This window comes from Panicum virgatum, chromosome 6N (genome assembly GCF_016808335.1).
Source record: "Panicum virgatum strain AP13 chromosome 6N, P.virgatum_v5, whole genome shotgun sequence".
NCBI lineage: Eukaryota > Viridiplantae > Streptophyta > Magnoliopsida > Poales > Poaceae > Panicum > Panicum virgatum.
The window spans coordinates 570,263-584,828 of record NC_053150.1 but is presented as its reverse complement, the minus strand read 5'-3'; the positions used below and the strand labels follow the sequence as shown (position 1 = coordinate 584,828).

General features: G+C 47.2%; 2 protein-coding genes and 1 non-coding gene across 3 annotated transcripts; 1 reads left to right on the top strand and 2 right to left on the bottom strand.

The window, feature by feature from the left end:
- Positions 1 to 65: 65 nt before the first annotated feature.
- On the top strand, positions 66 to 151 carry TRNAY-GUA. The gene is given in 2 exon segments: positions 66 to 102; positions 116 to 151. It is a non-coding gene; the product is annotated as a tRNA-Tyr (tRNA).
- Positions 152 to 4,579: 4,428 nt separating this feature from the next.
- On the bottom strand, positions 4,580 to 5,520 carry LOC120678340 (protein MKS1-like). The gene has a single exon (XM_039959465.1). The coding sequence runs from the start codon at positions 5,518 to 5,520 to the stop codon at positions 4,684 to 4,686; it is 837 nt and encodes a 278-aa protein (XP_039815399.1). The 3' UTR covers positions 4,580 to 4,683.
- A 120-nt stretch (positions 5,521 to 5,640) lies between these two features.
- On the bottom strand, positions 5,641 to 9,180 carry LOC120679675 (quinolinate synthase, chloroplastic). The gene is made up of 3 exons (XM_039961327.1): positions 9,112 to 9,180; positions 8,191 to 8,820; positions 5,641 to 5,673 (listed from the first exon to the last, which is right to left on the bottom strand). Exons 1-3 carry the CDS (start codon positions 9,178 to 9,180, stop codon positions 5,641 to 5,643), a joined length of 732 nt encoding a protein of 243 aa, XP_039817261.1.
- Positions 9,181 to 14,566: the final 5,386 nt, after the last annotated feature.

Here is a 14,566-nt window from a genome sequence, read left to right as displayed (position 1 = left end):
AGTGTAGTGTTGTTTAGAAGCGGAGTGTAGGTTCATGTTTCTTGTTGCCGGAAGTTGAACACAAGCCGACCTTAGCTCAGTTGGTAGAGCGGAGGACTGTAGTGTCTGCAGATAAATCCTTAGGTCGCTGGTTCGAATCCGGCAGGTCGGATATTTTTATTTCTTCCCTTTTTTTGGGTAAGCTTGGCACAAAACGTTCATGTCATGGCTAACAGGCATCTCCGAAGGACAGAAGCCAAGTGCAAGCAGTCACATGTACAACCAGCAAAGTTGACAGAGTTGATACTGCTTGCCGGCAACCCAACAAAACATGGATGGAACTAGCTCACAACAAGGGCGTTTCAGAGCATGCAGCATGACATCACCAAAAAATCGATCAAGCAGCAAAACACTAGCGCTAGCGCTGCGAGGCCTGCGTGCACGCAGACAATTATATTAGGGAAACAAAGGCCAAATGCCCGCCAAAACTTGATGTGAGAATGAATCGTTGCTTAACATGCCGTGTGCCAGAGGCACACGTCAAAGTTCCTAAAGCACACAGCAAAAGTCTCACGGCAAACGCCGCCGGCGGGCAGAGCTGATTTTGCCATGTGCTTTTTTTCGAGTACATGATAAAGTTTTCGCCATGTGCTAAGTGACCCATGACAAAATAAAGCTATGACAATGGCGGGTCGACAATAACGGTGTCTTTGTCGTGTGTCTTGACGGCGAGGCACACGGCAAAGCCGTCGACTTTGTAGTGTGCCATGGTCACGGCCAAGGCCGTACCGGCAAATTCGGAGGCCCTGTGCGAAACTATGAACTGGGCCCTAGTGCCGTCGCTGCGGCCTACTAGTGCCCAATGAAGTACGGAAGGTGGAAGTGCAAACGTCACGACTCGTGTCGTGCCTGGTGAGCGGTGACGGTGGAAGCGGAAAAGATTGCCCTGCGGTCTGTGGATTCAATCGAAAGACAAACCGAGCGACATATTTCCTCTTCTATGACATATTTGAGCTACAGTTTGCTTCATATTGGGCCAAAATATAACTAAAATAAAGCCTACTATATAATTATACCTAGTATACTCATTATATTTTGCCCCCCCTGAAATTTGGGGGCCATGTGCGGTCGGCCGGTCGCACGAGCCGCACGGGCCTAGATACGGCCCTGTCACGGCACACGGCAAAATCTGGCACTGCCATGTGCCATGAGAAATGCACACCGCAAAGGCTGTGACACATGACAAAGTAGGGTTAAGACTGTGGCACACGACAAAGTAGGGTTAAGGTTGTCTCTGTTTTATTTCTTCGGTCATGTATATGGAACCCCAATCAAATAAACATTATAGGCAGTTCATATATATCGAATAGAGATTACAAGCATTTCATATATCATAATAAGCATCACAGGCACTTTATACACAGAAGTAATCCACAAATGCAAATAAACTCTATTATCGTTCATCCACAACCACTAGTAGTCCATACAGATCCATACAAGTCCAAATGCAAAGCAATCATATATCCATTACAAAGCAAGTACATAAAACTCACTGAGCCGGAGGTGGCTGCGACCACGGTCCCAACTCCTGAGGCGGCCACTGAGGCAATATGTCTAGATTGACTGGCCTATCATTGGATGCCACCGATTAATTCTGCACATAGGTGAAGAGATTGATTCTGCACATGTCTGAGACGAGATTTAAGTTCTAAGTCATTCTAGCTTTATCCATCATTTAAAGTGCTAAGTCACTATGGGAAATGAAACTGTAAGGTTGTAAATCACTCATCGGAGTAACTGCGGGAGGTGGAGGTGGAGGAGCGAATGGTGGCAGTGAATGACCTATCGCCGCGGCCAGACTTGTACTAAAGCGCATGCTCCAGTCTCAGACGTTTGGTCTCCTGTCTCTGTTGAAACTCTTGCTCCATCATCTCCCGCTCGGCCTGGCACCTCGCCTCCATCTCCTGCTCCCGTGCTTTGAAGTCTGCTTCCATCCAGGTATTTGATCCCTAGGTTAGAATACAGAGCAAACATATGTAAAAATCAATTAACGACGGATAAAACAGAAATAATTTGGAGTGCCTCCATCTGGGTCTATGTAGTGCCTGGCCGTGGACGTATGGCCGGCCTTGAGCTTGTGCTCCTAGCTTGAATTTGCGAGAGAGCGGGAGCACTAGCCGTGTCAAGTGTGCTGTCACCAATCCAATACTGGTCATGCTTCTTGCCTCCTCCCACCCTCATGGCGATTTCTTCATCAAGAGGGGGCGGGTGCTCGGATCATATTCTATCCTATCGACCTGCCATCGAGGTGTACTCACTGAGGCGGCTGTGGACGGTCGGATTATTGTACGCCTCGGGCGAGTCCTCCAGGTTGTAGGTGACGTCAGACTTCACCTTGCCCTTGTGGGCCATAGCCCATGCCTGGAACTAGGAGCAAGGCTGGCCACCATGTGCCGCCGATTGTGAAAAAAAGCAATGTAATTAGAAATTATATAGATTTGAGAGTATTAATAAAGAAAGAAATTTATGTACCCATGCAGCCACGTACTCGTTGAGGCAATGACTGCTTTGATGGTATGGTGCACCTGGCATCATCAAACGCCGCCGCCGGCAAGAGTTGGGGATCTCCACCCAACCCTCCGTGCACCACTTGTCCACCATCATTTCCCAGCACTGAGTACGGAGGCACCTGCATGTCCTGTATGTCATCAAGTACATGACATATAAAAACATCAAATGGAGTGTACTTCATCTCAAAGTCAGTATTAATATTGTTCTATATTTACCCACAGGAATTGTTTCCAGGTCAGCCTCATGTTTCTTGCAGCCTCCTTCTTGACCTTCCTTCCTTCGATGTGAGCGCTGTACGTCACGATGGTCTGGATGCACGCATCGTAATGCATATCCGCCACTAGCTTAGCTTGTAACAGGCTCTGTTAGCCACCTCAAGCGCTCTAGGCAGCATTCCCTCCTTGCATCTATAAAAACTTTGCACATAGAAATGCTGTCATTATTTCAAGAATGTCCAATGAATGCGATGTATTGAGCAATGTAGTGCGAGGAAGACTTACCCATAGCTGGTTCAACACCCACTGCGTCTTGTTCAGAAATATCCTACCTTCCCGATCTGGTGCATCTGCGGCGGCGACGTAGTGCTCCAACATCGACGCCGACTAAAGTCGGCTGGCAATCTGCATCACACCAAGGAAGTGTAGCTTGCAGAGCAGCCCCAGTATGCCACTGCGTATGCGTTTGTGAGCACTTGGAGCGCGATCACAAAGTTCCTTCCCAAGTGATTTAGATAAATTATTAGTTTCAATTATGATCAAGATAAAAAGTTGTGATAACATCTAAAGTTATTTACCTTTTCCCATTTGGTCGAATAATCAGCCGTCTCTCAAAAGGTATTGATTGCTCCGGGAGCCTCGAGGGGCCTTGCAACAAGACACAAGATATGGCACTTGCCTCCGCCCCCCTCCTCCTTCTCCTCCTCCCCCTCCTCGTCTTCCTCCCGCTCCTCATACTCACCAAAGGCGTGCGCCTCAGGTACCGCGTCCTCCTTCTCCTCCTCAGATGACGACGAAGAAGCTACAAGCAAGGGTGACCTCATGCGAGTCCCCCTCCTCCCTGGAGCCGTGCTGGAGTCCTCAGCTGCTGCAGGCGCTGATGAACTCGCTCTACCCTTCCCTTTTCCCTTGCCTCTCCCTCGAGTCGTCCGGGAGGACTCACGTCTCTCGCTAACTCCGTCGAGCACCTTCGTGAGCGACTTCATCATATCTCCGCCGCACCCCACCGTCTTTGATCACCTGCAATTAAAAAGAGTACACCAATCAATACATTATTAGAAATTAATTAGTACAACTAGTAAATAAGTTAGTACAACTAGTAAAATAAACAAAACTTTTTCGTGTGCTTAACTCGAGGCACACAGCAAACATCAAAGACAAACGACAAAAATTTCGATTTGCTGAGTGCCCTCATTGGTACACGGCAAAAGAGATGGCCGTCGCACGGCCGTTACTGGGCGGTGCTTTTGCCGTGTGACTGACGTTTGGCACACGGCAAATATTACCCATTTGCCATGTGCTCGCCTTGGCACACGGCAAAATTAAAGGTGATGGCCGCGCGACGACCGTCACTGGGTGGCGCCTTTGCCGTGTACCAACTATTAGGCACACGACAAACATCGTGCTTTTGCCATGTGCTTGGTTTTGCCATGCATTTTTTCATTGTCATGTGCCTAGATTTTGATGTGTGTTTACTTACTGGCCCACACTCGGCAGAAGGATTTTTTTTATGCCGTATGCCCGAGAAATTGCACACAGCAAACAAGCCGTTTCTAGTAGTGATACATCAAGTAATTAATAATAAAACAAACTCTATATATTCTGTATCCCTGTGGATAATAATCAATGCAATGTGATCAGGAATATCTCAAGCAGCTAAAAAGATATCTGACTAAACCTAAAACTGGATTTGACAGAGGTTACTTCCTACAGTATACATATATCTCATCTCATTAAAACAATGGCAAATTAAAGGAAACTAACTGTATGTCAATCCAGTAAATAGCTAGTCCAAAGGCCATGCATGACTCGATCATGCATGCATGGTTGATCTCATCAGCTGATGGCTGACGCATGCATGAATGCCATCAGTCCAAGAACGACCACGTCTCATTTGCATTTATAAGCTTGCAAGCTACTACTGGTTCTGATTCTGGGTCTGATGGTGATGCTGCTGGTTGTTGAAGAGATCCCCCCAATAGTAGGCACCAGCCGACAACGGCGACGCTTCTTGTTGTAAACTTAGACTTTGACCAGTAATTGCACCGGCGGCGGTGCTGATGCTGCCGGTGGCGGCACCAAGAAATGGCGCCGCCGGACTGATCAGCTCGCCGAAGAGATTGATGCCACCACCGTCCAACAAGAAGTTACTACCGGCTCCGGCCGGCGGGGAGAAGCTTGGCTGGATCGCCGGGAGCGGCCCTGGCGACAGGACGCTCGGAAATGGCGGCAGCAGGCCACCTGCTCCACCGGAGCTCCGCGAGGAACTGGCCTGTTCGATGGCGGCGAGGCGTGCCGCGGGCGAGAGCTGGGTCGTCATCTCCTGCGCCCCGCCTGCTGCTTGCTCCTGCAGTTGGAACGGGAAGTGCGGCGCCGGCGGCGGGAGCATCGGTGCGTGCTGGCCGACGCCGAAGAACGGCATCTGGCTGATGTGATGCGGGACGACGACGGAGGAGGAGGAGGACGCCGTCGCCGTGTGGGTGCGGCGCGAGTGCGACCCGGTGAGGCGCTGCACGACGGACATGAACTCGCTGGGATCGGCGTGCACGACCTTGGGCGACACCGCGTAGATGATGACCGGCTTCCGCACCTGCTGCACGGGCTGCTGCGGCGGCTTCCTGATCTTGTGGGAGTCCGTGCGGACCCTGAGCGGCGCCGGGCGCGGGCCCTGCAGCTCCCTGGTGCCGCCGCCGCGTTGCGAGGACGGCGACGAGGAGGACGTGGTCGCGCTGGAGGAGGAATGATACTGCTCCATCAGTTGCAGGTAGCAGTCAGCTAATGGATGGGGGATTGCAAGCTCAAGCTGTTTTGCATTGGCCGACTGATCTGAATTTGGTGGCAGCAACAGCAAGCAAAAGCAAAGCAAGATGATGGATCAGCAGCGATCGAGGACGTCCAGCAGCAGGCCCTGCAGCAGCAGCATATACAGAAAGAAATTCACATGCCCATATATATAGAGAGTTATAGACAGACTGAAAGACATATATATAATTGGAATAGGTCAAGGAAGAAATTGGTCGAGTTGAGGGAGCACGGAGAAGAAGGTACGCAGTAGCTGACTAAGCTTTCTTCTTCTGCTGCTGTGGCTAGCTTTGAACAAGTCTGTCCGCCAACGACCCCTCTCGGATGCATTACATGTCGTAGGATGATGTGACGGCACAAGGAATGACCTCGCTCCTGCATCTGCACTTGCACTTAACAAGCAAGGAAATAGCTAGCTGATTAGGTCAAACTGTCAAAGTGCGGTGAGACTTGCGTGGGTGTGGCAGCAGCTGAACGTAACGAAGCTTCTTCTTCGTCTTCGATCTGGAAGCTGTGCTGTACGTACGTGCAGCAGGGCGATGATCTGAGATAGCTGCTGAGGCTAAGTCCACAGACGGTTATTGTTGAGCAAGTCGCTTCTTCTATTGAGAGCCTAGTTGGTTGGATGGCAATTATATTTTTGTCAACCCAAAACTAGATCATGCCAATAAAATTTGGCTACCAATTGGTTCATGTCTACAAGTTAGCACTTCAATATTTATGACCAAAACAATAGCAAGCTTCTTCCTCTAGCCGGCTAATATCCTCTTCTACCATACCGTGTGTGTGGGGAAACAAAAAAAACCTTTTAGTCACGGTGCTTGCCTTAACCCGGGACTAATGGTTCCGCAGAGCTAGTCCCACTTTGAGCCACCAGCCGAAACTAAAAGTCCCTCGGATCCCCTCCCGGCCTCTATCAGTTGGACCCGAGACTAAAGATTTCGTTAGTCTCGGACCCAATAGCAGCCGAGACGACTAATGGTAAAGATCAAATATTATTTCTGTACTAGTGACTTTAGCATGCCCTGATTTTGGTAAGCTAATATCTTGGCTTACCAAAATTTTGGCTTGAAAAAAAATGACATCCAACCACTCAGGCTCATACTTCGTACATGCATCCCTCTCTACCAGAACCTCGCTTATAGGAGGTCGATCCATAGGTTCAGTGGCGAATATATAATTTGGATTTAGGGGGGCTCATCTTCTCTTCTTCTTTCTTCCTCCTCTCTTTTTTTCTTCTTCTTCCTCATTTTCCTCTTCCTCCTCTTGATTCATGGTTGAAAATTGTAGAAGGAGCTTTGGGGGCTCTATGAGTTGCATAGGGGTAGGGGTGCTGGAGCAACAACCCCACCCCGCTCCGCCGCTGCACAGGTTGTCTCTATGCAGACCTAAGCTAACAATCTTTTGCACAACCTTTTACATTGCTGATCTCACAGTTGTTGCTGCAAACTGTCTGGCTAATACTTAAAGGCAACAGATTTAGACTGGTTCAGATAATCGCCCCATATCCAGTATGGGGGGTTGTGCGGTTCGTGTTGTTGCCTACGAGTGCTGCTGGTGCTTGCAAGTGAGGAGGTCTGGAGCTACACACATGTCCTAAGCTAGGGCACCCTGTCGCATCCTGAATCCAAGTCCTATTTGCCCGTACCGCTGTGCTGCATGACGTGGCTTTGGTCCTGTTTGTCATCATTGTGGCAGGGTATGGTGCCGTCGTACCCGTGGTAAGCCATCCCTAGTTTGTCGGGGTGGACCTCCTACTTTCTTAGCGAGGTTGGTTTCCTTCGCGGATGTTGGGCACCAGTCCCATCGGTACCGTGCTGGGCCGGCTAGCCCGTTGCGGCTCTATTTGGTTTGCGTAGCACGAGTAACGCACAGATTTTCGAGAAAAAAATTTTACATATATGGAGTACTAAACGAAGTTTATTTGTAAAATTTTCTCACGATTGGGTGTAATTTTTCACGACAAATCTAATGACAGTAATTAATCGATAATTGGCTACAGTGATGCTACAGTAACCATCCTCTAATCGTGCGGTCAAAGGCCTCATTAGATTCGTCTCGCGAAGTAGCGCAGGGTTGTGGAATTAGTTTTGTAAATTATCTTTATTTAATACCTCTAATTATTAGTTAAAATTTTTGTGCTACTTCCAACCAAACAGGGACGTCTAGCGGTGGAGGATGATTAGGCATGGCTTGTCCTGTCGGGCTGACAGATGGGGTGCATCCAGCATGAGCACCGCACCGGTCGTGACGTCATGATGGCCCGACTAACTGGGGGTGTTCCCGCCGGTCCCTAGGCGGCGCTCCTACACCACTTATCGGGTGGAGAGCGGGTCAAGTTTACGGTCAACCGTACGGGAGGCTCCCGTACGGTCGATTTTCCGACAGCTTTTTTTTTCGTTTTTTTAAAAAAAATTTGTTGTTTTTCGAGAAAAATAAATTCAAACATTTTTTTACGAGTCAAAAAATTTTTCGAGTGAAATTTTGGTGGATAGAAAAAATTTCAAAAAACAAATTGATGAGATAAAAAAAATTACGAGAAAAATTTTGACAGAGAGAAATTTATCAAATGGAAGAAGAAAAATACATCAAAAAAAATTTTGTATGCAAAAAGAAAAAAAACTGGATCTGGGCCGGGATCAGCGGGGTCGACGGCGAGCACCTCCCCAGGCGTGGCCCCGTCGAGCGCGGCGACGAGGAAGGCGCTGTACCCGCGCGAGAGCTCCGAGTCGGAGTCGGCCGCGAACCGCATCCGGCCGCCGCCGTCGCAGCGGGCGGCGAGCCACACCCGCGCGACGCAGCCCATGACGCGGTTGCCCGGGGCGCGGTCGGGCTCCGGGAGCCGCGGGAGCGCGGACGCGAGGGAGAGGAGCCGGCGCGCGCGGTCCGCGTCGGACGGGAGCGCGAGGAACTCCTCGGCGATCCGGTGCAGGAGGAGTCGCGGGTGCGCGCCGGAGGCGGCCTCGGAGCCGTCGGTGCGCGGAAGGGGCGGGGGCGGGGGCGGGGGAGGGGCTCGGGAGTGGGCGCAGCGGACGGCGAGGGGGCCGCGGGGAGTGATGATGCCGCGGGGAACATGGAGGGGATCGGAAAGAGGGAGGGGCGGAGTCAGCGGGATTGGATTGGGAGGGGAGGGGAGGGGAGGGGAGGGGAGGGGGAAAGCTGAAGGGGAAAGGAACAGGTGGGAGTGCGGGAGGGGAGGGGTGCGGGAGGATCCAGAAGGTGGGAGTGGGTGGTGGGTCTCATCACGTGGGATCTGTTGGAGAGATCGACCGCTGGTGAGGGAAGAAACGGTCGACCGCAGATTCAGCTTCGTGGTGGAGAGCGCGCACACATGTTTGTTTTTGTCAGGCCAACGTAGTTAATATTTCCTCGGACGTTTCCGAGGGGCTTAAATTAAGGTGTCGGATTTCGCCCGGAGTCAGCGCAGGTCTCCGGTCTCCCCCAACCCGTTGGCTCAGCATGGGTTGGGGAGCCCCATGTGTCTGTTTTTGGCCTGTCTAGGCCCTATACAATCTGCCCATCAGGCAGGCCGACCTGGTCGTACCTCTATCAGGAAGGCTGATTTGCATGTAAGAGGCAGGCTGATCCCCAGTTTAGGTCCATAAGGACCCATCTTTGGGGTACCCGTGGTATTTAACACAGTGAAAATTTGACATGCTTGGCATGATGCCATAGTATCTCTTATAGCAAAGTAAGAATGCAAGGATTAACATGGAGACTCCACACCAACAATAATATCTGCAAACTCACAAAGAATGGAAATGCGTCTACATGAGATTTTAGTGTAAAGTAGGTCAGGATATCAACATAAATCGTTTTTATTAAATTGTAAATAAACAACTCAGCTAGTTATATTTGAGGACTAAATGTGTCGCATTGGTCAACTTTGTTGTACAGGTTATAAAATACCAGGTGCAAGTTAGTCAATTGATGCCAGCCGGAGGAGTTATTTGATGGTATACCACTACTAAAAAACGGGTCAAAGGTTCAAGACAAAGTTACCACCAGCTAGTACTTTTAGCCTGGACCGAGCCCAGGAAAGACAATTGGTACTAGTTTATAGCACGATACGGTTCCAATGCTGCAGCATTGGAATCGGGTCGTACTATAAACCGGTACCAAATGCCCTCGGCGGCATAGGCATCAGTCGTGGCACGATCCAATGCCAATTATTGCACGGGCCAAAGACCCGGTGCTAATGGATGAGAATTAGCACTGGGTCATTGTCCACCAACCGGTGCCTTTGTTCCTCTCCCATAAATACCCCCCTCCACCCCTCCCCAAGCTACCATGAACTCACTATTCATGGCTGCCGAGTGAGGGGAGGGAAATTTTTGCAATTGTTTTTGACAAAAAGTTAGCAATTTAGTCCATGACTTAGCAATTAATTTTTTAATATAATTAGCACCTGATGTAGTTTATACATGTCATATTTATATTTATATGTAGGTAGCACGTGATTTGGTTTGTAATTGTTATATTAATTATTAGGCATATGATAATTATTTATTTACATGTCGCTAGGAATTGGGTAAGTACGAGGTCTGACTATTAACTTTCGTATTAGGATGAACACATAAAATTTGTTATTTTATATGAATTAGCTAGTGATTTTGACACTCTAATGATGTATGCGCATAATAAATATTTATTTGGATGTAGTTAGCAATTGAGTTAGTTTAGTATTGTCTTATATGTGTGATAGTTTTTTTAAGATATAGTTAGCAACTGATTTAATTTATTATTTTTACTATAATTGTTACACACGTGAGATAGCATATTCAATTTAGTTCTAGCTAGTTCGATAAGTGGTGAATTCTATCCATTTGAACATAAGAGATTTGTAGATTATTTACTCTTTATTTTCCAGATGAGTCGGCAATGGATATACAACGTTGACCGTAGTTCAATGGAGTTCATTGATGGCGTGCATGAATTCATCGATACGGCCGAGAAACATAAGTATGGCGGATACGTTCGTTGTCCATGCAAATACTGTAAGAATGAGAATGATTACTTCTCATCAAGAACCAGCCATAGTCACTTATTCTCAAGCGGTTTCATGCCCAATTGATAGATGAGTGAGGCAAATCAGGGATTAGTCCTCATCAAGAACCATCCACGAGAAAGATTATACTAACGCGATGAATTAATATATTAAGCTTTTTAATCCAAATTGATAGATGAGACAAATTTGGGATGAAGTTTACTATGTGGATAGGATTAACGCCGTGTGAGAGCAGATCGTAGGATTCATTTTGAGGGAGATCCTGGACCTTAGATGCGAGTTCTACTACGACGGTCACATCAATAGGCTATCCGCATCGACGTCGTGAGGGTCTTAGTATGTACATGCATATATTGTAATCATGACATCAATCGATATTTGTATATTTGTAAATATTATTATAGCTAAATAACTTAATTATATGATTGCCATTAGCTTTTAGTTATTTTCATATAGTATGTTAACTCAAACGTGATGAATGGATGTATAGTGGTGTGGAGATCCGGTACGCGTAGCAATTATGAAAGAATAAACAAATTAAGTAAAACAGAATGTAGGAAAAAAGGGAAAATCTTTTGGTACCAGTTGGAACAACCGGTACGAAAGGAGCCGCCCGCTTGCGTTAGCATGATAGCCCCATTGGTACTGGTTGGTCTTTCCAGCCCGTACCAAAGGGTGTTTCAGGTACTGGGTAAAATACCCGGTGTCCTAGACCGAATTCTTTGGTCTCGTTCCCTAGTACCGGTTGAACAACCGGGACCAAAACCGGTTTCGCTCATTCTGTAGTAGTGACTATTATATGTAATGTAGTGAAAATGTCAAGTACAAGATTGACAGTAAACTGCTATGAAATGCAATGCAGTGAAAATGTCAAATAGCCCTCGATCGTCAAGAAAAAAAGATGGATCCATATAAGGTTGCTCCTGCGTCACCCGGCCCGGAGTAGAGCGTCGCGTTGGTGGCGTCCGGAAGTTTCATCCGGAGTAGAATCCGTCGGTGCTCCTGTCGCCACCACAGCTGAGGTTGCTCTCTCCGGAACCGACAAGGCAGCAACACGACGTGGTCACTCTCTTTTCCTACAACCTAACATTCCCTCGGTTCGGCTGGTGGCTGATTTCGCTTTGTTACCTAGCTAGCTAATAATTTATAAAATTATTATATATTGTCAGAACTATAGCTAATAATATATGTGTGTGTGTATTTTTTGTTGTGTTGTTAGGCCGGGTTAGCTAGCTAAGAAATAACCGTACGCCGTCTGAATCGTTGTAAAAGTGAGTAAATAATCTTGGACTGGACCGATTCAGCTAGCTAGGGTACGGTGGTACGGTGAAGAAATTGATGTTCGTTCCATCATAATATATATATCCGTCCAATTCCTGCTTGTTGATGGCTGGGTCTGCAGGCAGTTAAAGTTAAGCAAGATTATAATAATATAAATAATGCCGCATGTAAATAATAATTATATTAAATCCAGCAAGCTACCGGACGCAGTCGAAGCATGGTAGCCGCTGACAGAAAAGTTAAAGAGTCCCGCCATTTTAAGTCATTTTGATTTTTATAGGTGCATAGAATATACTACTATATCTAGATATGTATTATGCTTAGATATATAACAAAATCTATGTATCTAGAAATACTAGAATAACTAATAATTCAGAACAGAAGGAGTAGATAGATGGATGTTCGTGTCTGACCGGCCAAGTCGTTGGTTGTTCATTCTTATTCGGTTACAGTTGAAGCGATCTAATAACGTACTCTCCAGTCTCCATCCTTATATTAGCAGACAGATCGATAACCCAATTAACTAGCTGACGTCGCAGTAGGCCGGTACCTGCTGCTAGCTAGCTTATTCGTTTTCCTAATAATTCTGTTCATTAATTTCATTCCTCCCAGCCAATGCATACATATACACACATGTTAGTTCATTGCTTGTATTATTATTCATTCCTTCACTTCTCTGACCCTTCTAGTAGTTGATTTAATCAAATTATTTTTAAATATTTCATTCCAAACACGTGCCTCAGGTACGTGTATCTTCACTAGTCACATCAAAACACAAAAGAAAGCTGGCCTAATTTAACATGGGCTGATCGGGTTAAGGCCTAAGTCATGCATGAAGCAGAGTAGTTGTTTGATCGGGTTTGCACTGGCTGGGCCAAATTCCTCGCTGCACCCCGGCCGGCGGCCACACACCACCCACCATCGACATCGGCGGCCTCCGATCGACGACGACCCCGCCGCTGGCAAGTTAGCCGATTCCTGATCCGCCTGCCCGTGGTGCACGACAAGTCGATGACCACCCTCCATGCCATCCGCAGGCAGCGCACGAGGCTAAGGGGGTGTTTGGGAGAGCTCCACTCCAAGAAAAAAAAAATCCAAACACCCCAACTAGCTCCACTGCTTGAATTGGCAGGGATCCAAATCAAAAATCCGAATCATAGCAGGTCTGAAAATTAATAGGCAGATTTTTTTACATTGAAAGAAAAACACGGTCTTGAACATCATCTGCATGTGAATGTCTACGACCACAAAGAACACATTTTACATTTTGACCATAAAGCCAGAAGATTACACGAGTACTTAGACTCTAAATCTCCAACCGAGAAACACATAAGATTAAAAAGAAAGAAATAAGAAAGAAAGCGAAAGACTAAGCTTCGAACTTCTTCTACGTTCTTCCTTCAACTATCTTCTTAGAAACTCTTGATGTAAGGATCATCGATGGTCCCATGCTTTCCAGTCACCCTGTGATCTAGAAACCACACTAAATCAATCTCTACCAAGTAAATACATTAGACACCGTCATTGCTCGAAGATGATCATGGAATCGCTATCAAGAACTCCAAGATGACGCCTCAATAGGAGAACAACATTAAGATGCTGTTGCCGGAGATCCCCCTTCACTGACGCAACTGAAGATACGTCAACCGGTAAGATGGCTCCTCTCGGCGACTCCATTTCCATCGGCGTGCTTCGGTGATGGATTCCTCTCCTTCATCTCTTCTCCTTCACCAACATGGATCCTTCCATCCTCGACTTCTCTTTGGGCACTGCATTCTCCTCCAAGGTACGATCGCTCCTTGGGTCTCCAGTGATCTCTCCTTTTCCCAATGATGATCGTAGTTTCTGGCTCATTGCTTCTTTCGCTCATTCTAAATTGAAAATCAACGAAGAAAATGGTGGTTTCATCCTCCAATCCATCTTGGGTGGAGTGGCTAGTGAATTTGCTGTGGTAGAAATCAAAGATTGGATTTTTAAATTCACGGTTTTCTCTCCTGAAGTTGGTTTACTCATCTACAAATTGGGAACGGCACTAATACCAATTTTAAAGTGTCTTTTAATCTTTGGAATGAGCGCGGTATGCAACTTGCTAAATCCTTCATTTCATCATCTCTCGGGTCTAACTTCCAATGGGTTCAAGTTCGCAACAAAAAGGATAAGCGTTCTTACGCTGAGGTCACTCGGGCTTCACCCCCACTCATTGGTGCCAATCATATCCCCATTGGATTCTCATCTAAGTCACACAATCTTCCGTTCCAACCACCTTTACGCAAATCAGTTTTCAGCCGTCTAAATTCTGAAGATCTTTGTCGCAATCTTGCCTCATCTGACCAGGATTCTTTTCCTGCAGAGAACACGACAATCCAACATCCAAATTTAAATTTGGATTTGAACATTGGCTGGAATTTTAGCAGCACTAATTCCGCCCAAATTAGTGCTCATAAAAATTCTTTGGATCTTCCGCCTTGTTCCCGCTGTCTGTCTCACAAGCATGCTCGGCCCAATTGTTGGAATCATGTCCGATGCACGACCTGCTTCAGACTGGGCCATATTGCAAACCATTGTAGGTTCGCGCCTGTTTTCCGGGCCTATGCACATCAGCACCCTTGCCTTCCTTCAGTGCGGCACCAGAAGGTGGAACGACGCACGACTGGTTTTCTAAAGTCTCACTGACCTGTGGTCCCCCTGGTACTGGAGCCCCGACCTTCTC